The 26,850-nt window shown below is 34.9% G+C and overlaps 2 protein-coding genes across 3 annotated transcripts; one reads left to right on the top strand and one right to left on the bottom strand.

Annotated features, from left to right (window-relative positions):
• The first annotated feature begins 2,394 nt into the window (after positions 1–2,394).
• Positions 2,395–21,077, top strand: LOC11424636 (exosome complex exonuclease RRP44 homolog A). Of its 2 annotated transcripts, none has more exons than XM_024772296.2 (24): positions 2,395–2,608; positions 2,711–2,848; positions 2,934–3,091; positions 4,399–4,454; positions 4,599–4,721; positions 4,999–5,129; positions 5,220–5,460; positions 6,313–6,463; positions 9,286–9,526; positions 10,414–10,570; positions 11,450–11,518; positions 12,125–12,250; positions 12,361–12,413; positions 16,243–16,349; positions 17,261–17,315; positions 17,441–17,540; positions 18,247–18,358; positions 19,016–19,136; positions 19,361–19,420; positions 19,496–19,601; positions 19,686–19,781; positions 19,977–20,058; positions 20,145–20,210; positions 20,426–21,077. In XM_024772296.2, exons 1-24 carry the CDS (start codon positions 2,555–2,557, stop codon positions 20,622–20,624), a joined length of 2,802 nt encoding a protein of 933 aa, XP_024628064.1. In that variant the 5' UTR covers positions 2,395–2,554; the 3' UTR covers positions 20,625–21,077. The 2 variants fall into 2 exon arrangements, with proteins under 2 accessions (XP_024628064.1, XP_003629102.2); XM_003629054.4 differs by having other exon boundaries at positions 6,310–6,463.
• Positions 20,918–24,867, bottom strand: LOC11421751 (protein PIN-LIKES 7). The gene is made up of 10 exons (XM_039829586.1): positions 24,652–24,867; positions 24,375–24,454; positions 24,113–24,237; positions 23,198–23,319; positions 22,927–23,103; positions 22,727–22,840; positions 22,516–22,616; positions 22,305–22,357; positions 22,016–22,201; positions 20,918–21,833 (listed from the first exon to the last, which is right to left on the bottom strand). Exons 1-10 carry the CDS (start codon positions 24,787–24,789, stop codon positions 21,709–21,711), a joined length of 1,221 nt encoding a protein of 406 aa, XP_039685520.1. The 5' UTR covers positions 24,790–24,867; the 3' UTR covers positions 20,918–21,708.
• Positions 24,868–26,850: the final 1,983 nt, after the last annotated feature.

Below are 26,850 nucleotides of genomic sequence, written 5' to 3'. Positions count from 1 at the left end.
GTGATTGTTCCACTCCGTAGATTATGGAGGTAGTGGACAACCATCCTTCAAATAAATAAGCACAAAATGATTGGGAATTAAGCCAAAGCACATGATGGTTGCCCTCTTAGTGAGAAAAAAGGTTCTGAAATTCCAATTTCATGATTTGTCAACAAGACCACACACCTATTATAATAATTAGCAACAACATGTCTCAAGTCCGAAAAGGTCAACCACTTATTAACAAGTGCAATACCTCCACTGTTTGTGGGAGGATGTAAGCCATTTAAAATGTAGTTATAACGATCCTCATCCACATATACTCTCACATTAATCATTTTTATGATCTTTCAACTCTTGAATAAGATGTCTACGAATCATGGTATGACTTTCTTCGGTCAATCCCAAGAACTCGGCTATAGCCCGAAATCCACAATGTCCATCGCCTATAACATCCACCACTTTTTCAACAAATGGAACCATAAACTTTGGCATATAATCATTAGGGCTCAAAACTGGAATAGACGTTGGAATCGGAATATGCTTTGGAATGGAATAGGCTTTGGAAACCGAGTGGGTGGTGGATTATCAAATTAGTAGGTAATACCTCCTAGGATTGATGCTTCAATGATTTTGAAGCAAGATTTGATGAGAAAAATATTGGATTTTGGGGGTTTAGATGGAAAAGGAAGGAAAATTGATGATGAAATAGTCAGTAGGGGAGCATCTGTCTATTTCATCTGATGGAACAGTTCATCGACACTTAACTGCCGAGAAATTCAAAAAACCGGTGGCAGTTAAGTGTCGAGGAAATAGGAAACCGGCGGCAGTTAACTGCTGATGGGTATTCTGATCATTTAATGGTGTTTTTCAGCCTTATTAAGTCTTTGAACAACAAATTTCAAATCAATATTTGTAGCTTACGTGGTTAGTTCACCATGTAAGCATAAAATGTTGTGAGTGAGTCAGATGAACCAGGGAGCAAACCGAAAATGAACTATATTAGATGGGGTAAAACACTATTAACCCTATAAGAAACCTCACACTATTTAAAAAAGAAAAAAAAAGAAACCTCACACTATTTCACCATTTTATTGTCCTAAAATTCGAAACACCCAAAATCCGAACCTTCACATATTGTGTCATTCATGTTGTGAAGTTGCCCAATTATATCACATTTCAACCCTTTCCCCATTAAACAATAGGTTAGTTCGCTCCTAAAAAAAGGTTAGTTCACGTTTCTTTAGATCGTTCAGAAATTCAGATTATATAATAAAAAAATGGCTAAAATATGGTTTTGGTCCCTGCAAATATGCCTCTTAGTCCCTGTATTTTTTTTTGTTGTTTTTGGTCCCTGGCCCCACTTTTATGATGATTTGCACATATGACACATGATGATTGAACCCGTTTATTAGAAAAATAGTCGCTAAAAATCTTTTGATTTTTAAAAAGGTCCCTGCAAAATATTTTACTTTAGAAAATAGTCCCTGGAGGGACTATTTTCAAAAAATATTTTACAGGGATAAAAAACAACCAAAAAAATTTACAGGGACTAAAACCAAAACGAAACATATTTGTAAGGACCAAAACCATATTTTAGCATAAAAAAAAATAAAACATTAGGTGCATTGAATTGAATGTTGATTTGTTTCATAATTTTGTTTAATATATTGATTTCTATGTCTTTTTGTTTTCTTCCAGACATGGATGCACACCCCGACTATGTTATTAGAGGCAACAAAGTATTATAATTGTAGGATTAAATACATTTTTGGTCTTTATAAATAGGTTAATTTAGTAGATGATTTTTATAAATATTCAGAATTTTAGTTTTAGTCCTACAAAATAAAAGATACTTTTTAATTCCTCTAACATTCTTTTTTTACATTTTAAGGGCAAAAAATGTTACAAATTTTTTTGGGTCAAATATTTTTTTGTCCCTATAAAATTGAAAACTTCTAAGTTCAGTACTTACTTAATTTTAATAGTTTTTTTAGTCCCTACAAAAAAATTTACTTATAATTTTAGTCCCTCTTAAAACAAAGTTTGTTTAATTATCCTTAAACTCTTAAATTTTTAAACGGTTTTTTTTAGACAAGTTTAGAACAATATGAAATGTTCGTTTACTAAAATTTAGAATTTTTTAATATGTAATAAATTAAATATGAATTTTTTAAAACGACAAAAGTTAATGATAAAAAGCAACAAAATCTGAATGTAGAAATCATATTTTGCGATAATTTTTTGTAGAGAAACTTTTAGTAATGTTATAAACACGTATGCAAAATAATTGTTTAAAAACTTAAGAGTTTATGCATAAATTAAACAAAAAAAATTAAAAACTAAAAAAACTATTAAAACTATGTAAGATTAAACTTAATAGTCCCAATTTTACACGACTAAAATTTTATTTAGAAATTTTACATGACTAAAAATTGAGAAGCTGCCTTCAACAACTGAGGTCATAGAACGAGAACGAACCAGCAGCGCCGCGTCTCCTCGAACTCAGGTCATCACTTCCACTTCGAAGCTCAATTTCAACAACTAAGATATCTCGTTTGAATTCACCGTCAAAATGCTTCACAACAAGTCCTTCGTTAAGAAAACCAAAGGTGGCAAAGTCATAAGGGTGAGTACTTTCTTCTTCTTCTTCTTCCTCTTAAACCCTAACCCTTACCCCTTCCTTTTCAATTTCAATTTTGATTTTTTTTTTGTATATGTATGGTTGCAGCAAGTAAGGGAACACTACTTGCGTGATGATATATATTGCGGAGCTCCGTCTTGCACTATCTGTAACACTTCTGGTGCTAGACTCAGTGCTTCTCCTTCCACTATTCTTGTTCTCGACACTAATGTTGTTCTTAATCAGGTTTGTTTTTCTCCTTACTTTTGGTTTATATTGTTTGTTTTGGTGTAATTTTGTTTGTGGATTGGAATTTGTGTTGTTGTGACAGATTGATTTGCTGGAGAATCCCGCTATTGATGATGTTGTTGTACTGTCTATTGTGTTGGACGAGGTCAAGAACAAGAATTTGTCGGTTTATAATCGGTTAAGAGCTATTTGTAGTAATCCAATGAGGAAATTCTTTGTTTTTTCCAATGAGTACCACAGGTACCTTCTTTTACTTTTTATTTTCTGCAATTTATTGCTTTGTTGTTACGACGAAATTATATTGCAATAATAACAATATACAAGGAAATTAGGAAATGATAAGGGAACAAACGGCTAAAAATGTGACAAGGCTATTCAGTCTCGTTGTTGTAAAAACTCAACCTAATGCAATTTAGGGGACAGTGAATCAACCTTAGACATACGAGTATACGAGTATTCTGCTCTAACATCAAAATGAAAAAGACCACTGGACCATAGATGTTTTGTGTAGTTGTTTTACATTTCAATGTTTTTTTAAATGTATATTGCTATGCATGATGGGGTGTTGTTATTGGGTAACCTGCATTTGTGCACGCTTCATATGCCTATTCTTGGGCGTGGGTGGTTTTAGGATTTAGGCTAGGACTAGCTCGACCAAAAAGCTAACTTTAGGGGTGTGTATTGCCCAAACCTTATAAGAATTAATTTGACAATATCTCTATTCGATGTGGGTTCTCAGCTGTTGTTTTGGACTGTACTTCTAGATCATGGACAAATGCTCGTGGCCTGTTAAAAAGGGATGAACCAATAATAAATCTCGGATAGCTCTGATATTTCTTAGAATTTATGTTAGGATTAAACTCCAAAAGCTAGCTCAAGGGGTGCAGATTGTCCAGCTTTATAAGGACTACTTTGCCATATCTCTAGATGACGTGGGATCTCAACTTGGCTAAATTCAATTTAATTACCGTTGTCTATTGGAAAGACATCACTTCAGAAGAGATCTTTGGAAAGGGGTAACTTCAGGGCTTTGTTCGTTTTGTAGGGTTGATGTTGCGGTTCTTTTGAAAAGAATACAAGCAGAAAGGGAGTTTTATTCGTCCCTATAGTTTTATTGAATGAAAAAAAAAAAAAAAAACAGAGGAAAACACTCTCCTCACACTGGAAATTTTCCAGTCAAAGCTAAAATGTTCAAAGATCCCTCTAAGATAGAAAGAGTAGCCTTATATACTGACTCCCCTGCACAATAAAGCCGAAGAATCATCAAACAAAAAAATAACTAACTAGCAAACAGCCAAAATAACTATCAATTGACAAGGATGAATTCTAACATAAATCCTAATTATCCTTATCCCTATTCTTCCTCCTATGATAGACAAATAGGGGTTTTCCATAATATCATGAATTATTAATTCCTAACAGTTGATTGTTTTTTTTACTCATGTAAAGGTTTCATCGCTATGCTAATAATATATTTTGCTTACGGATGATAGCATGTATGCTACCTGTAGCTGTTTTGACTTTGATATTTGTGTATCTGTTGGCAGGGATACATATGTTAAGGAAATGAGTGGGGAAACTAAAAATGACAGGAATGATAGAGGTCACTTTTCTTATTAGTTTTGAATTTATTATTTTTTCAGTTATAACCTTTCTGGTTCACTAGGATACTTGTTTTTGAATTTCTGATGAAGATAAAATCCTTTTTTAAGTTGTAATTTTAATGAGTGGTATATTGGTAATGCAGCTATTCGAGTGGCTTCACAGTGGTATCAGAAACATCTAGGTGATGCAATAAAGGTTTTGCTTGTAACTAATGATAAAGAGAACAAACGGAAGGCGAGTGAAGAGGGCATTTGTGCAGAAACAGGTGATTGAGTTATATTTTTGGCAATTGAATAGTATGTTCAATAGATAGAGAACCAATGTACTTCACCTGTGTCTGTTAAGATTCCCACATTCGATGGGATATGACATGTCAATGTGTTTATAAGTGGGGGCAGTCCTCACCTTACAAGCCGGTTTTGTAAATTTGAGTTAGGCCCAACCCAAATTCTAATAGTGTTTGAGGAATTTGATAACTAGCCAACAACTTTGTTGAAAGTATTCACCCTGAAGCATGTTAATCAATTTGTTTTTTGTTTCAGTTGAGTCATATGTCAAGTCTTTGGACCGACCTGATTTACTTGACCTGCTTGTGCGGCCTTCATCTGAAGACGTGGAGATGGAAGATGTTGAAGATCATAGACCATCCAAGAGGAAAATAATTTACGCAGAGGTATTATTTCTATTCTATCTAGTAATTTGTTCTTGAAGCTTTGGTTAAAACTGAAATGATGGAGTATTTACATTCTGTTAATCTTCACAGCATAAACCAATGTCAGAAATCACATCTGGTTTGCATCGTGGAATATATCATCAAGGGAAACTTCGTGTAAACCGTTACAATCCATTCGAAGCATATGTCGGGAGTGAGAGCATTGGCGATGAGATAATTATTTATGGGCGATCTAACATGAACCGAGCTTTTGATGGTGATATTGTGGCAGTTGAACTTCTGCCTCAGGACCAATGGCAAGGGGAGAAGTCTATGTCTATAGCTAGTGAAGGTATGTTAATTAAGCTATCTGTACTCTGTCAAAAGGAAGATTTGCAACTTGTGAAAATTTATTCTTTCAAAGTTATCTCAAAAGCTAATTAATGAATTTCACTCGGAAAGCAAAGCAACACAAGCACATGTCATCAAAGTGTAAGTCTTATAATTTTATTCATAAATATGGACTATGAATTTCATTATTAAATGGAAGATGCACTAGTGCCGAAGTTGGAAAGTTTTATTGGAAATTGCAACTTATGCAATTGTTAATGCATTGAATACTGTAATCACCAATAAAAACTTTCAATTTATTGATTCCTTAACAAATGCTATTAGGGAATATTTGTTGAAACTTTAAGGCCTCCAATTTCTTGATTCAATTCATTAATTTTTAACCATGTGGACAGTAAATCTTCTCGTATATTTATATACTTGTATTATTATTTTGGACAAAGAAGAGGCTCTATCTTGGGAAAGAAGAAATACAAGGGAAAGAGAGACGGGATGTCTGACCAAAGAAAATACAATGACATTAATATGAAGTGTTTTCAATAGCTCTTCGTATTGATATACTTAAATTATTCAGAGATACATAAACCTCAACAATCAAGTATTCATGTTTGCCTTAATTTGAGCTGCAATAAACCTCAATAACTAAGTATTCATGTTTGCCTTAATTTGAGCTGGATAAGCAAGGAAACACACAGCTTTGTTTTATTCTCTTGACATTGCATTTAACACAAACATGCTTCTTCTTGAGGTTGAATTAGTTCAATCCTTTTTTTGGGACGGGCATGTCCTTTGAAGTGTGAATATGTTTTTCTATTTAAATTTCCCATCAGGTAATATTGTTTGCTTGCAGAAGATGAGGATGATGATGATGTTCATCTAGCCCCGAACAGCGCTGATGTTGCACCCCGAACTATTCCTCAGCAAAGTTCTACTGGAGAAATAAATGCTGGATCCGGTCGCCCTTCTGGTTGTATCGTTGGTATTATAAAGAGAAACTGGCAATCGTAAGTATCTTTTAATTACTTGGACCTTTTCTGTGTGACTTAACAAATTGCATTGAATTGATCTGAAAACCGATGTTGCTTTTTTTATCAGTAGAAACTAGTGTCACTTTTATATTCAGTAATAAAGCAATTTCTGCCACTGTCATTGTTTTTCAATCATTATATGTTTAGATTAAGTCCTAGTCTGCGGTTGTTGTGCGTTTTTCGGCGTTTGGTTTCAATTTCAAATACAATTTTTGAAGATTAATGCTAGGGACAAACACTCGGTCACTCGCCGTCTAACACACGCTCAAATAGAGTTCCACGTTACCCATTTATTTTTATCCACTCACCTGCTAATCACTTTTGTTTGTTAGCATATTTCTTTCTCTACTTTTTTTCCTGATAATTCAGTACCCATTCAAGCCACGTCGATGACACCCAACCCTTCTCCATCAATCTCAATTATCATGGTTTTAACTTTCAACACCACACTCAACCGCCATCTCTCTCATTTAGACATTTTTTGTTTTCCTATACTTACATCAACCAAAGCTTGTGAGAATCACCTCTCTCTCTCTCTCTCTAAAATTGTCACTTCTCTCTAACTATTCAACTGCCAAATGCACTGGTTACATGATCGAATACCAGATCCAAGTCCCTCTCAACGATTTTTTTCGATTACCATTGTTCTGTTCCGTGTTACCTTTGGTCTGACGACGGACATCGTCACTTTGCCATCTCTTGCAAGCCATTTTTCGATATCCGTTCTCACCATCGAAAGCCACAATTTCGACTCATTGAAACCAGATTTCAAAAGTAAACCATCCATGAAGAGCAAGGATTAGAAGTGATGGTAAGATGAGGGGTGATTTACTGCTTCAGTGGGACAATTGGCGGCTTCAAATGCCTGGTGAGAGGTTGAGGGAATGGGGATCTTAAAACCAACCTGTTGCGCTGGTTGCCTATTACACCGTTCAATGAAAAGATTGATGTGGTAGTCTATTAAAGGATTTGTTTGAAAATGTGACCCATAGCAGTCCTCATTTGAAAAAATGCTCTCAGCTAATATGGAGCTACATTGATATTTAACTCAATTTTGGGATACTTTTAGCTCTGTTTCTGAAATGCAAAACATGTTTCTGATTAGTTGTAGTTTTTAGTTTTAAAAAGCATACCAGATCTCCATTCCCACCATTTTTGTCTAGATTCTTTCTCTGCCTCAACTCCCACATGCTCAACTGCGATAGATGCGGTGGTGGTGAAGGGTACAAGGTGGCGGCTGGTGGTAAGTGTTGGGCAATGATTGCGACATAAGGTGTAGGGCAACAGCAGAGGTGGAGGGTGGTCCTGCAGTTGTGTGTGCAGGGTTCTAGTGGTGGAGGATAGAGGTGTCCAAGTGGATGGATTATGTGAACCAAATCAGCATGACTCAGTTTTTTTAATTTGGCCTGAAAAAACATAACCAGGCTCAACCTACCATGGGTTGGTAAGTTAAGGTTGATGTCAATTTAAAATGTATGGAGAAACAAAATAAAGACAAAAATAATATTTTTTATAGATAAAAAAAAAATCATAAAAAAAGGGGCGAGCCTTGGCGCAACGGAAAAGTTGTTGTCATGTGATTGAAAGGTCACGACTTCAAGTCCTGGAAACAGCCTCTTGTGTAAAAAATAGGGTTAGGCTGCGTGATGTGATTGAAAGGTCAAGGCTTCAAGTCTCGGACCCTGCGTATGCGGGAGATTTAGTGAACCGGGTTGCCCTTTATAAAAATCATAAAAATAAATACAAAATGGGTCAAAGTTAGCAAAACAGCATTGGATTCTGGGCTAAAAGAGTGGGGTCAAAACAGCATTGGATTATGTTAGCTCAATTAGGGAGTCTCATGGGGCACAATCTATATTTGCACTTGTACTAGAGGTGGTTAAATGGGTGTCGAGCGATGATGGTGGTGATGGAGAGTGTTTGTTGGAAAAACTGATGGAGGTTGACTGTTGGGTGCCATGTGGTGGCAAAGGGCATTGGGCTGTGGTGACAGTGGTTCACAGTGATTTGCAGTGGTAATAGCGCTGGCAATGATATTTTCTTTTGAGCATTTCTTATTTTATAAAATTTGTTTGATAAGATTATTTTCCATTAGGATGCAGTGCATATGAATGGACCAGTGCAAGAAAAAATTCACTAATATAAACACCAAAATAGGGGAAAGGAAATTAATCTTTCATTCTTTTGGTGTTTTTTCGTTATTTAAGTGCTATTTATTGGATGATAATACTTGCAAAATCGTTTATGCGTCCCTTAACTTAAATTTTAGGTAACGATTTAGTCCTTTATCTTCTTTTTCACGTCATTTGGTCCTTCACCCATGTTTAGATATGGATTTCAAGCTTCAAATCTATGGTTACCATTCCCTGTGAGCTCTCAGTCTTAAATATATGTCATTCCCCAAAAGAAAACCCTAGATTTGAAGCTTGAAAATTCATCTGCAAGCATGGGTGAAGGACCAAAATGACGTGAAAAAAGTTAATGACCAAATCATCACTTGAAATCAAGTTAAGGGACCACAAGAGTAATTTCACCTAATTTTATTTTGCCTTTTGAATAGCCAAAAATCTTTAACAGCTCAATATTGAACCAACCAATTCATTTCTGGGTTGATTTTATCATCTCAATCCTCAAACTTTGTTAAGTACAGAAATGAGTGGAACCCTCCTTCAAAATGTTCTTTAACTGCATAATATGGCTATCATGGCCCTTTTAGAAACACACAATGAGTGCAACAAGCATTGAAGCCTATATTCTTGACATGATTGATGTAAAATATGTAACATTTTTCTTTTCAGGTATTGTGGATCTTTGGAGCCAATGCCTATACCTGGAGGGAGTCGTGGTGTGGCCTATGCCTTATTTGTCTCCAAAGATCGTAGATTTCCCAAGATTCGTATCCAAACCCGCCAACTTGAGAACCTTTTGGACAAAAGGATTATTGTATCAGTTGATTCTTGGGATCGTCAATCTCGATATCCATCTGGCCATTATGTGCGGACTGTAGGAAAGATAGGTGATAAAGATACTGAAACTGAGGTATGGAATTGGAAGATAATAATTTTCTTGCACTTTTATGCTTGAATACTGTAATGTTCTTTATAAAGCTGATACATATAATCATATCTAAGTGATTTCTTTTTCCTTCTTAACCTCATTCTCTTCTTCTGGATTTATATGAATGTGATTTTAAATGTAAGCTATGAAAACTAACGTAATCATCAGTCACTTGGGAAAATCATTACCTACCTTTACCTGGCTACACACTAATGGTCTTACCAGTCACTTCACTCGCTCAGAGATTGTGGACGACTTCATTAAATAGTAGCAACACTGAATTGATAATCTGCACAAAATATATATGCAAGGAAACAGGGAATTGAAAATTCCCTTTCATACAGACAAGGAATCACATATACTTTTACTTTCATACAGACAAGGAAGCACATATACTTTTAATCGCTTCCCATACTTTTGTAGGGCGGTACTTGTCTGATACTCCATGTCTGCAAGACACCATTATATACTATTATCCTGCACTTATCCTATAATATTATGATGGTATTATTTTATTGCTGTTTCTTTTCCAACCCTCCTTTCTTCTCACGCGCCCTATTCGGATTATAAAAATCCAAAAAATGGAGGGTTTCTGAAGGTGTTCTAATGTGTTTTCGAGGGTTTGGAAGGCGTTTAACGCTGTTCGGATTATACAATCCGAAAACCGTAGGGCGCGTGAGAAACTAATAGGGTGGGAAAATAAGCTGTCTTGTTTTATATGTGTTGCCGATGTTGTTTTTCGTTATTTTATTGTATCTTTCTGTACCCAAATTCTTAATATTGATGCATGTCTTCATAATTATTTGTTATGTTTTTCAACCAACTAAACGATATTAATGCTATAACATATCTTTTCCTTATTAATTTAGGTGGTCTTGATAGAAAATGATATAAATTCAAGGCCATTCTCTGCACAAGTGCTAGCATGCCTGCCACCATTGCCATGGTCAGTCTCTTCTGAAGATTTGTCCATTCCATTTAGGCAAGATTTGCGTCACTTGCGTGTCTTCAGTGTGGACCCTCCAGGTTTGAGTCATTCTCTTAATTTTCCATTTCTATTCTTTTGCAAAGGGTGAAATACTACTGCATATTATGCTTGTAATTCTAATATTGGAAATGAAATATTTCATGTTTCAAAGATGATATAAGTTTAAAGCATTACTATGTTCCGTTGTCGGAACTTGTTTGTAGAAAGCTCATGGATTTAGTTATTATTATTAACAATTTCAGCATGCCTTAAGATGATACAACCTTTAAAGTTTAAGCACAATTGAGGCTTGTGGCATCCCTTGGGGCTACTTAACCCCTCCCCCTAAACTTTTGTCTACCTAAACAAAAAAAATTAGACATGAGATTTTTTTTTTGCTCAAAAAAAAAATAAAAATCTGTAATATTTTTAATTAAAAGATATTATGAAAGTTAGCTCAGCAAGTGGAATATAAAATCTGTAATGATGATAAGCGAAAAGCTTTTATATAAAGTATACAGAAAGGTTTTTAGGATTTAAATGAAATAAGTGAGTGCTGCGAATAATGATAGCTATTTTAAAGGAGCAAGAGATGTGAAATCTTGTGAGATGAGTTGGAGAAAGTAAATAGTTCTGCACTAAATTTTATTAGACAAGTGATGACAACAAATAATCTTTTAACTGATGCCTTTATAATGCTTGGAATTCTTTTAATCTTGGATGTCTCAACATGTCTTTCGTAATCATAACAGAAGTGCTTATATGTGCACTGATGCCATGTGTGTCATAATCTTTAGCTTTTCAATTACATAAGTTCTTATTTCATAAGATATGCTCAAACAACTTGTAAATAATCTCTTCCAAATGCACCCAAAACTTGATTTAGACGAGAACATGGTATGAGAATGTTATTGTATTTTTATCGCTTCTGGATGCAGGCTGCAAGGATATTGATGATGCACTCCACTGCATTGCTCTTCCAAATGGAAACTTTGATGTTGGAGTTCGTATCCTTAGTCTAAGGACATCTATATTACTGATGATACATGTATCAATAAGTTATACATTTTTCATTTCAAAAATAATATCATATGGGAATGACTATTTTATATGAGAATGATGAGAATAATTATCACCCTTTAGATTAACTTTAAATGGTTGTGATTAAAAAACAACACATGTGCATCCTCTTATTGTATTATTTTCTCTAACCCATTTATCTTTCCATCTTCATCACTCTCTATCATCTATACAAAAAATTGAAAAGACTGTCATCTACCATTTTCATCTAGCTCTGCCTCTCTGTTGTTTTGTTATTTTAATGCTATTTTGGATCATGTTATATCTGGATGTTATGTTTCTTATAAGGGTTTCTTTTCTAAAAAGAGTCTGCTTGTCTTTACTGTAGTAAGAAGTTATCAGATCATGTGCTTTAGAGCTTGCATGTCTGAATGATACGTTACTATCCACCCTCTATGGTCTATGGGGTTACTTGATCCTCTTCAACAGTCGGGCTTAATTAGTTTTTCTGCGCTTTTTTTGCTAGTCTTCTTTATCTTCCCATTTTATGCTATTTCATTTCTGTATGCAGTTCTTTAACTAGTTTCTATCAGATATTGCCGATGTTACAAATTTTGTGTTTCCTGGCACTCCTCTCGATGATGAGGCTTCTCAAAGGGGTACATCAGTTTACCTTGTTGAGAAGCGAATAGACATGCTTCCAAAACCTTTAACAGAGGGTAATATCATTTAACTTTGATTTATTGGGTGTTGTATGCCTGGAAAAAAAAGAAAAGAATGCGTGGTTATCGCAATTATCTGCCGTTATTGATAAACCTTTACCTGGCAGACGTATGTTCTCTTCGGTCTGATGTGGAGAGGCTAGCATTTTCTGTCATATGGGTATGTGCAACGTCATATTCTGGAAATTATTTAACTTATTGAAATATATGTATTTTGTATATGTGAACATGCATTACTATTGGATAGGAATTTTTTCAAAATATGTAACACGGGATCACAAACATCACCATAAGGTTTCAATTGAAAAGTTTTAGCAATAGCAGAAAGATAACAGCATTAGTGTAAGGAGTAGAACTACACATATTACAACATTTTCCCGATACCTTTTACACAAATCTCTTTATATCATTCACATACAACCAGTAAGAGCACCAACTTATGGAGTATAACATCTCTAACTTCAGGGAAAATACGCTCCTTTGAGCAAAAAATAGTTCCACGATAACATAGTGTAGATAAGTTCTTGGCCAAGCTGGGCATATGGTCTTAGATAAGCTAGTCCCATAACATAGTGGCCATCCCGCAATGTGCAACTGTGCTATCACAATTTTGGTGCTGGCAGCTATCCAGGATTGACAACCAAGTTTAAAACCACCATTTTCGCCATGCACTGTTATTTCTTTTAAAGACATATGTTGATAGGATCTAATATGTACACATAGGCCCACTTAGAGGGAGAGTTAGTTACATGAGAGAGAGAGAAAGTGAGTTGGTTATATAAAGGAATGAGAATAGAGAGTGAGGATTATCTTTGATCATTTTGTTCATCAGAACCTTAGGGTTTAGGCAGAGAGAGAAATGTCTCTTCTCTGAGGAGCTTTTGCTCTAGGGTTACAGAGATTATCTTCTGTAATACATCAATTTTCAATTCAATAGTACAATTGTTCCCTTTCTTTTAATTCGAGTTTCTATCAATTGGTCCGACCTACCGGATCAACTCTCACCACCGGAGATTTGTAGATGCACTAGAGATGATGGAAACTGTGACAACCACACTGCAAAGTCTTGCTTCTCAGATGCAGCAACTCTCTCAACAAATGCTTCAACAGAGTGTGATTATGACGGAATTGAGCAAAAAACTTGATTCCAAGAGGGTAACTCAGGAGCGCGAAACCTCTAGTAATGATTCAGTTCAAAGCGGAATTGAAGAAACAGAGAAGACGAAATTGAACTTGAATCTAAGCTCAGCAACAAAGGAGAAGGAAGAAGTGACGTTGACTGAGGCACTTGTTTCACGAAGGTTGATCAATTTGCAACCATCACCGGACATCATTCACGCAGAATCGATCACGGAGGTGAGACAAAGGAAACAAGAGATTACAGTCGACAAATCTTCGTCACCATCGCAGGATGCACGGCCACCGTCGTTGCCGGAACCGTCAGACGCAGTTGCATCATCTAAGGAGGTATCAGATCCGCCTTCGCCAGAACCACCACCGGACTCCGGTCAGCACGTGACAACAGTTCCACGGCGAGCACCACCGCCGAGACCACCGGATCTACAGGATTCCGTTGACGGGGTAGTCTATACGTTATTGAGTGCCAAGAAGATAGGGAAGGTTCAAAAGAGTCTTGGTGGACCGCCATTAAAGTCGTCAGAACCACCGTACTCCGGTTACAATTCCGTTCACGAGTGTGGCTTTGTTGCTGAAGGTGAAGGTGAGAATGTTCTAGAGAAGGCAGGGGCAAAAAGGGAAATTGGTGAGTTGTGTATCACTTTAAACCTAATGGGCCACATGCACAAATCTCTGCCTCCCATTTTTCACTTGTTACACGTGTCTTCATCAGGTCAACACTCAACCCCTCTTCTCTCTCATGGGTCACTAAATGCACATTTTTTATCTGTTATGTGTCATGCTGACACAATGCAATGTGAGTTGGGTCAATTTTATAACAAAAAGGGTGAGGCTCAAATTAATATTGGGTTACTGAAAAATGAGTTTAGATGGATGGTTATTAGTTCTAATGTATCACCTGCTGAAATTTGGAGTACAACAAAGACTGTGGCCATAGGTAATGACATGTATCAACTCCATGGATTACACTATTGTCTAGTGTTTGATCATGCAATTAGTGAAACCCCACACCACCGAAGGTCAACATGGCAAGAGGTGCACACACCTGATTTTTCAAACCTTATGATCTTGTTCACAAAACAAAAACAACTTGGTGTTGATAGATCCAAAGCTGCAAAATTCTTGTTTAAGCACAAACTGGCTGATTCACTAGTTTACTCATTGATACTAGAGAATTTTACTTGTCTTAGATATACCTTGGTGCCAAATGGTATGAGTATAGTGATAATGTTGACCACTGGAATATATGCAACTGTAATTAATGTTACTCACTTCTCAACTTTTGTTTTAGCTAATGCGGCTAATTCTTCTCTAGCAAAATATTCTAGAGGTTATAGCATAGACAAGAGTAGCAAGCTTATACAGTGGGTTAAAAGTCTACTTGATGGACCAAATAAGTTTTTATGTCCTTACTTGGTAATAAGATTAGCTATGCTTACTTTAATTCTTGTCATGAAACACAAAGGGAAAGATGGGAACCCCTTGATGAGTGAGATTACACAACAATGGATACTTATGAACATTTTTAAATACTTAAGGATAATGTTTGATGCTGTTGTGGTTTTAAGTTTGGAAATTCTCCCTAGTTTGTTATCATCATGTGATGATTCATTGGTGCTGCCAATTGGAGAAAAGATGCATGTATACATGGTGGGATTTTATGATGATGAGAGTGCTTTTAGGGAAACTAGATTGATTAAGAAAGATAAAAAACATGAGCATGTTTCTCTGACAAGAGCTTGTATTCAGATTGGAGCAAAATTACATGACCTTGTGTGGAATGCATTGTTGTGTGGGTATGAAATTAAAGTACACTCTGTACCTTCTTTCAACATGATATTCTGGTGTTCATCCTTTTTTATGAGCCAACAAGACTCAAGAGAATTCAGTTTTTCTATGGTAGTTGCTGTTCATGAAATTTGTTGGATAATGTTCTTCACTTTGAATGGATTGCTCAACTTTGTATTTGATAGAGGCAAGTTTTGGTGCAAAGGAAAGATGTTGCAGCAAGGGATGCATATTTCAGCCTTGAAGCTCTTAAATATTTTAGTGATCACATGCTCTTCCATTCCACATTATCGCAGTGATTATTTGCTCTTCATGCATGGACTAGACTTTTCATGGACTCCATTGAGTTCAACAGTATAAAGCAAGCAATTGGGAATTATTTTTTCTCTGCCTTGAGGACAAGGCAGATTTTAAGGGGGTGGCATTGATAGGATCTAATATGTACACATAGGCCCACTTAGAGGGAGAGTTAGTTACATGAGAGAGAGAGAAAGTGAGTTGGTTATATAAAGGAATGAGAATAGAGAGTGAGGATTATCTTTGATCATTTTGTTCATCAGAACCTTAGGGTTTAGGCAGAGAGAGAAATGTCTCTTCTCTGAGGAGCTTTTGCTCTAGGGTTACAGAGATTATCTTCTGTAATACATCAATTTTCAATTCAATAGTACAATTGTTCCCTTTCTTTTAATTCGAGTTTCTATCATATGTACTAAATTATTGAAGATGACTGCTAAGTTTCATGTTAATGTTCATCCAATTTTATTTATTTTTGTTTGCAAGAGGCTATACAGCTTGTGCACGTTATACCAAGTTGATTGCTGTTCGTTTTTAGTGGACTGATTAGTAATAATAGTGCTGCCTTAGTTCCCGGGTACCATCCCTAGGGTGTGGGGGTCTCTTCTATAGTGCACATGTGTATGATTATATGTTTGTTATTCTTTGAAGTTCTCCACATCTTTTCTGTGTTTTCAGTAATATGATTATGATCAAAATGTTACACAATTTGTATTTGGGTACACTATATTTTCTTCAGAGTTGGACTTAAGTTATTGATGTATGTTCAGGAAATGACACCTGAAGCAGATATCATTTCCACCAGATACACAAAAAGTGTCATAAAATCTGCTGCGGCATTGTCTTATGTTGAAGCACAAGCGAGGATGGATGATAGGTATGTTTTTATATATCTTTAGATCCTTTGTAATGATGTGTGGATGATAAGTATGCTTTTATTTCTCCTTAGAGTATCTCTAATGGGGAGTCCTTTACTTAATAAGGACCTCAACCTACTGAGAACCTCCATTGGAGGAAGAAAAAAAAAACCTATTAGTTACCGGCAACTATATAAGGACCCTCTCTCTCTCTCTTCAGAAACTAACGGGTCCCACAATTAAAATAAGAAAAAAGTAGATAAAAGTTGATCCACCATTTCAAACTCATGTGATTCTTGCTCTTTTTAATTTCTTTTTATTTATTTTTTAAAAGCACATATTAGTGGGCCTATTTAAGGACTCTCTTATTTTACTACCATTGGAGTTATTGGGTCCTTAATCGGTACTTCTGTTAAAAAAATTATAAATAAATGATGTGTACACATGAGACTCATATAAGGACCGTTTTTAGTTTACTACCATTGTGGATGCTCTTAGATTCTTTGTGATGATCTGGATCGGCTTGTCTTTAGTTTAACACTATTAGCTATAATTAGGGCTGAAGAAAAAAAGTAAATATGTTTCTATTCTGCAACTGTGTTATCCCATACCTTCTATAATTGGTTACAAAATTTCTGTACTGGCTTGAGTGGTTTTCGCATAATAAACAGGACTAGTCAAAGGGAGTGTATTCTGACTTTTATCAAACAAAAGCCTGTGCTGAATGACTGGTCTCATGTTCACGCTAATAACTCAAACCGAGTAGATTCATGCTTTTTTGATCTATATGTGCTTAAATAAAATGGCCATTTCTTTTGTTGTCCCCAGGGGTAGACATTTTTTCGACGATGACATCTAGCCTGTTACTTTGTTATGCAATTTCAGTTTCATAATATAATTTGGTCACTTTATCTTGCTTTTCTTTGCACAGTCGATTGATGGACCCAGTAACTACTGACTTGAGAAACATGAATAGTTTAGCCAAGGTATGGATTTACGGATGCAGGTTTATAGTTTTAAACATGCAAATCATAAGTATGCCTGTATACTACTTATACATGCTCTATAATGAAATTGTCTGAAAACTATACACATGTTTATGATCTATCAGAAAATGAGATTAAGGCGTATTGAGAACGGAGCTTTGACTCTTGCATCTGCAGAAGTCAAATTTCAAATTGACACAGAGACTCACAATCCCCTTGATATTGGTATAATCTTCTCGCCTTTTATTTCATTTGTATTCTTTGTGATGCCGTGCAATATGGAAAAATGTGTTGTTCTTATTGAATAAGAAGTTCTTCTGGCACCATTAACGTACAATCTCTAGGGGAATGAATCGGCCTAATCCATATGACTATCATTTTGGAAGTATGTAAAAGTTTGTTGACATCATTTAAGCCTTAATGGTTTGTCCATGAATATGCCCTCCTTTTGGATTAGACTTGTGCTGAACTTAGGTATATAAAGAGTGGTCTGTGTAACATTAATTTGTCTCAATTCATTATTGAAATTTAATTTTACTTTTCTATCTGTTAAAGAGTCCCACATCGAATAAAAATAGGCCTGAACATGTGTTTATAAGTGGGGGCAATCCTCACAAGCCGATTTTGTGGGGTGTGTTAGGCCCAACCATAATTTCTTAGACTATCTAATCTCTAAAAAATATTCAACAGTGTTCTGTCCAACAATTGTTCCGTTTCCTTATTGAAATATATTTTTCCTTTTTCTCTCCCATCTGATCCCTAAAGTTTCAACAGTAACTTTTTTTTGTTTTTGCTTAAGGATGTTTGGTAAAATTTTGTATTTTATAGGATAGAAAATTTAGCTTTTCCATGAATGGAGAAGCGAAAAGTACAGATCTCTTCCGTTTTCTGTTTTTGAGAATTTGGTTTCACCATTTGCTTTTATTTACAGGTATATACCAGATAAAGGAAGCCAATCAAATGGTGGAGGAGTTTATGCTTGCTGCTAATGTTTCTGTTGCGCAACAAATTCTTAAAAGTTTTCCTTTGTGCTCATTATTGAGGTTTTCTTTTCTAATCCCACCCTTTAATATTTAGCTTTGATACAGTGTTTTCTAGGAGGGTCTGTCTTTAGTTCTGTTCTGTCTACTAGTGGGTTTTCAGTGTGTACATAAACATACTATTTCATCTTCCTTAGTCTATTACTTTGCTTATTTATTTATTTATTTATTTTTTGTTATTCCATGGGAAGGAAAAACGTCAATTATTAGTGGGTTTCTAAGAATAAGTACAAGGTTTGAATCCCATGGAAAGCAAACACTCACCAGGGGAGATGAAAAGATCGAGTAACTGTTCTGGTCAGCCCAGCCCCGTGTGGTCAAATTTGAACCCAATGGGTGAGGCAGGCTGTTACATAAAGTGAAAAACTTAAACTAAATCATAATTAAATTTTAAAACTAGAACGAAAATAGGAATCTCATCTTAAGACAAACCGAAATACCGAAATCATCAGGTCTAATTATTAATGGTTTATATTTTTGTATGATTACTGCAGGCATCTACTAAGTGAAATGTTACTTTATGAATCATCTCCTTTCCAATCACCCGATACCATTGATCAGGGCATTAAATATTTTTACATGATAGAAACTACTAAAACAATTGTATGTGACAAGACCTTGTATTTGCTATTCTGGTAATTGTATTTGATTTTTGTGTAGGCGACATCCAACTCCAACTAAAGAGATGCTTGAACCCTTGCTACGTGTTTCTGCTGCGATTGGTCTAAACTTGGATGTCTCATCATCAAAAGCATTGGCTGACTCTCTTGACCATGCTGTGGTATATATTTTATTTGTACTATTTTGTATTTTGCATGTTCAGAGCATTCTTGTTTTCTACTGACAGTATATTATATACAGTTCATGTATAATTATTTTCTGTAATAAATGTTAATGATTTTGGTCACAAAATCTTTGATGTACTTTTTATGGCTCACATTGCTAGCTCAGAGTATTTATTTGAAGATATTATTTGGTCTCAACTCATGTGGAGTACCTTTTCAGGGTGATGATCCATATTTCAACAAGTTGATCCGCATTCTGACAACTAGGTGCATGAGTCAGGTAATTGAAATTTAAACGAGAAGCCCAATGTAACATTTACAAGAGAAAATTGATTATTTTTTCCTTCTTTCGTAGGCAGTTTATTTCTGTAGTGGGGATCTTAGCCCTCCAGAATATCATCATTACGGGCTTGCAACACCTTTATATACCCATTTCACATCACCTATAAGAAGATATGCTGGTATGTATGTTTGATTATGATAATATGTTTACTTGATCAATTATGCACAGTAACATGGAGATGAAACATTTTTTTTTTTTGCAGATGTCATTGTACACAGGCTACTTGCTGCTTCTATAGGAATATCCAAGTTACCGTCTGTATTTCAAGACAGACTGCAGCTCACCAGTATTGCAGACAGTATGAAATCTCTTTCATGATCTAATAGAACTCGATTATTTTACGTTTTTATCCAGCCTTAATGGAAGTTTTCTCAAGGATGAACACTATATTTGATTAGTCATGAATCAAATAGTAATATTTTCTCCATCAATCCTGTTCTTTTGGTGTGACATTTTAAATCTTCGTAATGATTTTTTTTCATATCTGGTGTAGATTTAAATTATAGGCACAGGAATGCTCAGATGGCAGGGCGGGCCTCTGTAGAGCTGAATACTCTCATTTATTTCCGAACTAGGTATGTGCCAGCTTTCTTCGCCCTCGTACTACTGTTTTCGCTTTGGACTTTGCACCTTATTCTGAAGTTTGTCTTTGTTCATGCAGGCCAACTGATACCGAGGCTAGGGTAGTCAAGATAAGATCTAATGGTTTTTTTGTGTTTGTTCCCAAGTAAAGTATCTTATCCCTCATCTCTTTTTTTTTTTTTTTTTTTTCGTATAACCCATGAAAAGTTAAAAAAAGATAAGAATATGTTCTGTGCTATTAATATTACGAGATAGTTACTAATTTCAGAAGGTGTTGAAAGCACTGAAACATCTATTAGACGTCTTTATTCTTTCATTGAGTTTTTTATTTGTAGTTACTGATCTTATTTCTTGTCACAGATTCGGCATAGAAGGACCTGTATATTTGACAACAAGAGCTGAAAAGGGTAGCGGAGAATGGTATGTAGATGAACAAGAGCAGAAGATTAAAAAGATGGATGGTAGCTTTTCATACAGCATTTTGCAGACTGTACAAATTCACTTGGAGGTTGTGGAGCCTCAACCTAACCGGCCAAAGCTTCAGCTTACTCTCATCTAGAGGTATACGAGACATCATGAGCATTGAACAAGAAGCAAGCTAGGAAATGTACCTCTTATTTATATTGCTCTCCACGCCTCCGCACTTGAAGTTTCTGGTATTAGAATTGACTGGCATGGATATTTTGTTGGAAGAATTGATTGGCATGGATATTTTGTTGGAAGAATTGACTGGCATGGATATTTTGTTGGAAGGATTGAAAACCATAGCTTGAGTAGTGTTGGCATAAATGATTGATGACAAGTCTTTTTACATTTATTTATTTACTGTTAGTTTCGTAAGTGTGAATGAGGAATTATCCATTTTGATATATAGAGTTAGTGTGAACAACTTTATCAAAATGATACACGTTGGCTTAAATATGGTAGCCATCTTGCACTTGAGAGATTTGCATAACTGTTTTAATTAATAGGAAATTTACAATTATTTAAGAAACATGAGAGTTTTGTTATAGATAATCATCCAGTTTTTGTTATTATTGTTGGTGTTGGATTACCAAGTTTGCTTACTATTATCATCAAAATATTTTCCCACCCCTATGTTCTTAAATCTCCAATTTTTATATCTTTTGACAAAATGACGCATCTCCAAAGCATATTTTTGGACGGGATCCGGACACTTCTTTCAAAATCCCATTCATGTATAAGTTAGACAAAATATACAGATTCTAAAGTATACTTACGGAGACATTGTGCACCATTTCGTGATTAGTTACAACTTGTCCAGTGATGAACGCAAAATGCACCATAATTTATCCGAATCAAAACCTATCTTTCCAAAACTAAATGAAACGATTATTAGCTATAAAGAGGTTAACAAGCAACATCAAACAGGTTTGACATTTCTTTTTTGAAACGACAAGTGAACATTGAAATCCTGCATCTAAAAGCAAAATTGTATACCACATGTATTTTAGGTCCCTTGACAACTATTGGTTCATAAGAAAAGTAAGACGCCTAAAGCAAAGGTTTACTATTCTTCCCGTTGAACTGGTCCGGGAAGAGGTGAAGGGAATTTGCTGTACACAACTATTACATTGGTGTTTCTGTACATTTGTTAGGACAACTTATTAGACAAAACCATCTTAAGATAATGACCATAGGAGGAATGTTGACCAAAGAGTGAGTGCTATAGCTGCAGCACCATAAGACCACAAAAGAATAACTGAAAACTCTTCTGTGCCTACATCAAACAGCTGAGTCATGGTACCTTCATAATCACATTGAAATGTAATATCAGTAAAAATGGTAACTATATATATTACAATGCCATTAAATAACTTAAACAAAAATATGCATGGAATCAACCACTTTTTATTACTCATGCAAAAAGGTAACTATGCCATTGTAAATTTGAAATAACTTGGTAAAAATATGTATGGAATCACTTACTAATATTCATTGCAGGTGGCAGGACATACTGTATTATCAACACATACTGAAACAAAGGGTCTAGTGGGAGGAAGCCTAAATTTGCAGCAGCTTTAACAACAAAAAATCCAATAACAGGTAGTAAGAAAAGTTTAACAATGATGATACTAATGAGGACCAATGGTTTGATACTTGATGATCGCATTCCTGCAATTTCAGGACATTAAAATAATAACATTAGTTATTCAGACTGTTTTTAAAGAATGTTGAGAAGAATGAGTTAAGTCTTTCAAAGTTAAATTTCATATACCTTGTGTAAGGTTGCCACCTAGCAAAAGGGTGATGCAAGGAATTGTCCCATCCCTACAAAGAATGAGTTCAGTCTAGCTTAAAAGTTTGATTATCTCTATAAGACTGAAACTTCAGATTGAAGACGACCATGTCGGTATCAGACACTGGCATGAAACCAACACACATGACTCTAGGTGAAAAGAAATGGATACAGATGAAAAGGAACATACCCTAGCAACTGAATGGAGTCTTGAATCACTTTTAGTGGAGCATCTTGTCCAATTATTAGGTTCCTTAGAGTTTTGACTCCACCAAAGAGGAAACCTAAATACTGATCATTAAATAAGGGGTGAAATTTCTCTTAACCATTTTATTTACTTTCACAAGTGAAATAAAAAACTAAACCAACAATCTAAGTCAAATAAAATGAATGGAACTCACAGTAGCAATTGTTGGAGGTGACATTATTTCTTTCAGAACATGGCTTGAAGTTTCCACCATTCTACACATAAAAGACTTGCTATTTGGTACAGTGGACAGAGCCTGGTCTACAAGCTGCACATTTAGATTCATTAGAAACAAATCCTTTTTGTTTCTGTCTATGAAAACATGATGATAATATACATTGCAAGGAGTCTTACTATTTGGTTCTCAGTGTCTCCAACATTGTCATTTCCCTTGAGAAGTTGAGTTTCTGCATTAGTATCAAGGTCTGTATTGGCAATCTTTAAGAGTTCAGCAGCCTTAAATGCCTTATATTTCACCGAACTTTGTCGAATCAGTTGGTAAGTGAAAGTCCAAATGTAAATACCACCAAGCTACAACAGTTAACAGAACATAACAATATTATGAGATAATGTATACAAGTTATGATGACTTAAGCAAATGTAATGTGAAATGAATTCCTTTTACCGCCAAAGAGAAAAAAGAGTACGAGAGTGCTCTAGTGCGGCAAGCATCGTGTGTACCAAATGGAGTAACTTTCTGGTTACAGATTGCAGGAATGATTACAACTGGAAGGTTCCCCATATTTCCTGATCACAGAAGCATCATGAAATGAGTATGAGAGGCCTTTTCCGTGTTTACATATTTTAGGTTCTGTTTGTCTATGTGTTTCTATAAGCTAATTTCGATAACAAAAGATAAGATCAAATAAAATCAAACCGTTTTCATAAGCTATCCTGGATGAATTATGAAAATAAGGTGTGAAAATAACTTTTGAACATGTCATAAACTGTTTTCATAAGCTCCCTCAAACAGACGCGTAAGTGCTATTGCTAGTAATTAACCTCAAATTAGCAAATCCAGACAGACCCTCAAATACATTCCATAAATTGTAAAATTTCTCTCCAAATGCTCCCTCCCTTAACTTTTACCTTTAACTTCGACTGTTAGAGTCTATGGCATGACACATTAACTAAACATGTCACATTACATATTGATCTCGCATCAATGTTAGCTCACTAGGGACTAATTTCCCTGTGAAATTTAGGCTATTTCAGAGGCAAATTTGCAAGAAATTGCAACTGCACAAGGGTAATAGTTACTGATAAAGTGGTCCATGAGAGACTCTAAATTTTATAGGAAAGTCATTTTCCGGAAGTATTTACGTGAGAGCATCATGAAGGGGTCGCATATTCAATTAACGTGTCTCCCTAACGTTAAAGGTTAGCTGAGTGTTTATTTTGACCTACACTTGCAACTTCAGGGAAGTATTTGTCGGTTTGCAAAAATCAGAGATTATTTTAACTGATACTTACAAATCCAAACCAATTTGCCAATTCACTCGGTAACAATTATCAAATGCATCAAAGCATGCATCCGTACCTGATGAACAAGAAGCAATAATAAGACCTTCCACTTTCATGTTTGGCTTTAGCAACTTAACAATTATCCATCCAAGGATCCCTCCAAATAAGAAGGTGAGTCCGATGTTAACTGGCATAAACCACCTGCATTGACGAGTAAACAATATATGGTTAACATAAACAAACAAAAAAGAAACATTATGATACTCTTTGTTTATTCTTGTGGTTCCATTCAACAAATATGCAAAGTTTCTAGGAGTTTAATTCCAAAAAATTTGTACCATGATATCATATCATCAAGAGAAACACTCTTTGCAAAACTGGCAAATATAAGTGCAGGAGTGAATGCAGTGAAAACAATCTGCACAAAGCATAAACAAAATCCAAGAATAAAATGTTAGGTTTATATTAATGAATAACTATACACTAACAACGCAAACAACTTTACTTGAACGTTCAAACATATCCGTAAAAAACTGTATATATCATCGGTGTATAGTTATTAAACTTATATTTGAATTGAAAAACACTGATATCTAAATCATTAAGCTACTTTACCTTGTTCAACGATTTTCGAAAGTCCGCTGCAAGAAGATTATTACCATGCTCAGTTGCCATATAAGCTCCAACTGCACTTATAAGTAGGACTTGAATAATTGGGGCAGATGCCACCTTCAATTGTTCCAGAAAACTCATCTAGCTTTTCTTCTCTTTGTTCTTATCTCCTTTTCTTGCTGCTCAATGCAACTCTTATAGTGAAAAAACCATATACCATATACCAATGATTAACAATAGTGAAAAAAGGTGATATAAAAGATACAAAAACCATATACCAATGATTAACAATAGTGAAAAAAGGTGATATAAAAGATACAAAAACCATATACCAATGATTAACAATAGTGAAAAAAAATCAAAGCATCACATCATTGAATGTTCAAGAAATTGTTGCCAAATTATGCAAACGTGTTTGTGAAGAAAAGAAGATAATACTTGAGATAATATACGTAAAGAATGCATGCATGTATCAACAAAATAAAAATAAATGGTAGCATGCATATTAATGAGAGAGTGATCATATGAAACCTGTGAAAATGATAAGAAAGTGATGACTGAAATCTGTGAAGAAAAGCAAGAACCAATGAGTTTGTGAAGAGAGAGAGAAAGAAAGAAAGAAGGGAGCTTCTTCACCATAGAATTTTCCAAGAAGGGAGCTTCTATGATGAAGTCAGGAAAATGACTTCTTCTTCGGTGAAGTCGTTTGAATGGGTCAATCAGATTTTAAATGATGACACGTCAGAAACCCTAATCATGTTCCAGTGTAGTGCGGTCTACGGTAGCGTAAGTGAATGAAAACTTTATTTCATGATCTTAATGGTTAGATTTACTTGATCTCTATTATTGTGGTACACCATCTACACATGATTTTTCTTCTAGTACAATTTTCTCTCCTCTTTATTTTTCTTTATTTATTTATTTATATTCTCTCTCTTCCTGATTTTTATTAAATCAACATCTTCATCTTTCCTTCATCTTCATGAGAGAAAAAAAACCCAAAAAATAAAAATAAAATGAAATTACATAATAAAAAAAAATGTAGATATAACATGCTTATATATATTATATATAATATATTTCGATTTTAGACATTAAAAGATAGATGATATGGTGGTTACAATTTTGATTTTGCACACCTACTTCCCTCTCAAAGCTCTGACCTCCCTCCCATTCAACACTTCTTTTTGAATTAAATTAAAAATAAAATATTTTATACTCAATATCTTAAATTGTTTTAAATTTTGCATAATTTTTTTTTAGAATATTATAGGTTTACACACAATATTATGGAAACTTAATAACAACTGCATCACTTGAATTACACGTTACACTATTACATAACACAAATTCATTTAAATTCAACATTACGGACACAAATTGAAAACATTACACTATTACACGTTCATAAATATTACACTTCAATGGATCAGACATAAAGATGCAAAATGTTATTTTCAACCATTAAATTAAACATGTAACCAACGTCTCTATCATCTTCTATAAGTGTTGGAAAATACATTGTCTTCTAAAAGTCCTCTTCCTTTCCTTATTCTCCGTCAAGTCCACACATGGCACATATGCTCCTACATGAGATGTTCTTTGATTTTCACCAATATCGACAAAGTATTTGTTGAGTTGTGCCTTCAACTCGTCCAACTTGTCGATGGGGGTTAAAAAGACCTTAATCTTCTTTCTTGCGGCTTCGTATCGGACATGAGCTTTAATTGGAACCTGTGCATCTTAAGAGATGTTTCACTTTGCAACATATAATGTAATAACAAGTACGAGAATAAAATCAAATGAAAGATAAAATAAATAGTTGAATAATTAGAAACCAAAAAATGCGAGCAATAATTGGCGTGACATAACCGGCCACAAAAAAAAAAATCACTTCATATATTTATATAATATTAGTTAGATATTGGCCACAAATATCCAAATTACATAACTGGCCACCAAAAAAATACGTCGGTGTAAATATCGACAAAAAATAGGACAAACACCGACCAAAAAGTCTCATAACCTATCTAAGTAGTATAGTGATGGCGTGTAATATTCGTCTTCTTCCATGACTTCAAATTCTTGTTTCTTTTTTATTATTTTTTTCCGAAGTGGGAGTATCACAAATAATTGAATTGTACTCATTTGTTGGGTTTGTTTAGCGGCTTCGGCTCCTTAGACACGAGGTCATTGAAGGCG

Source organism: Medicago truncatula, chromosome 8, assembly GCF_003473485.1.
Source record: "Medicago truncatula cultivar Jemalong A17 chromosome 8, MtrunA17r5.0-ANR, whole genome shotgun sequence".
Lineage (NCBI taxonomy): Eukaryota > Viridiplantae > Streptophyta > Magnoliopsida > Fabales > Fabaceae > Medicago > Medicago truncatula.
This window is presented reverse-complemented; position numbering and strand designations above follow the sequence as displayed.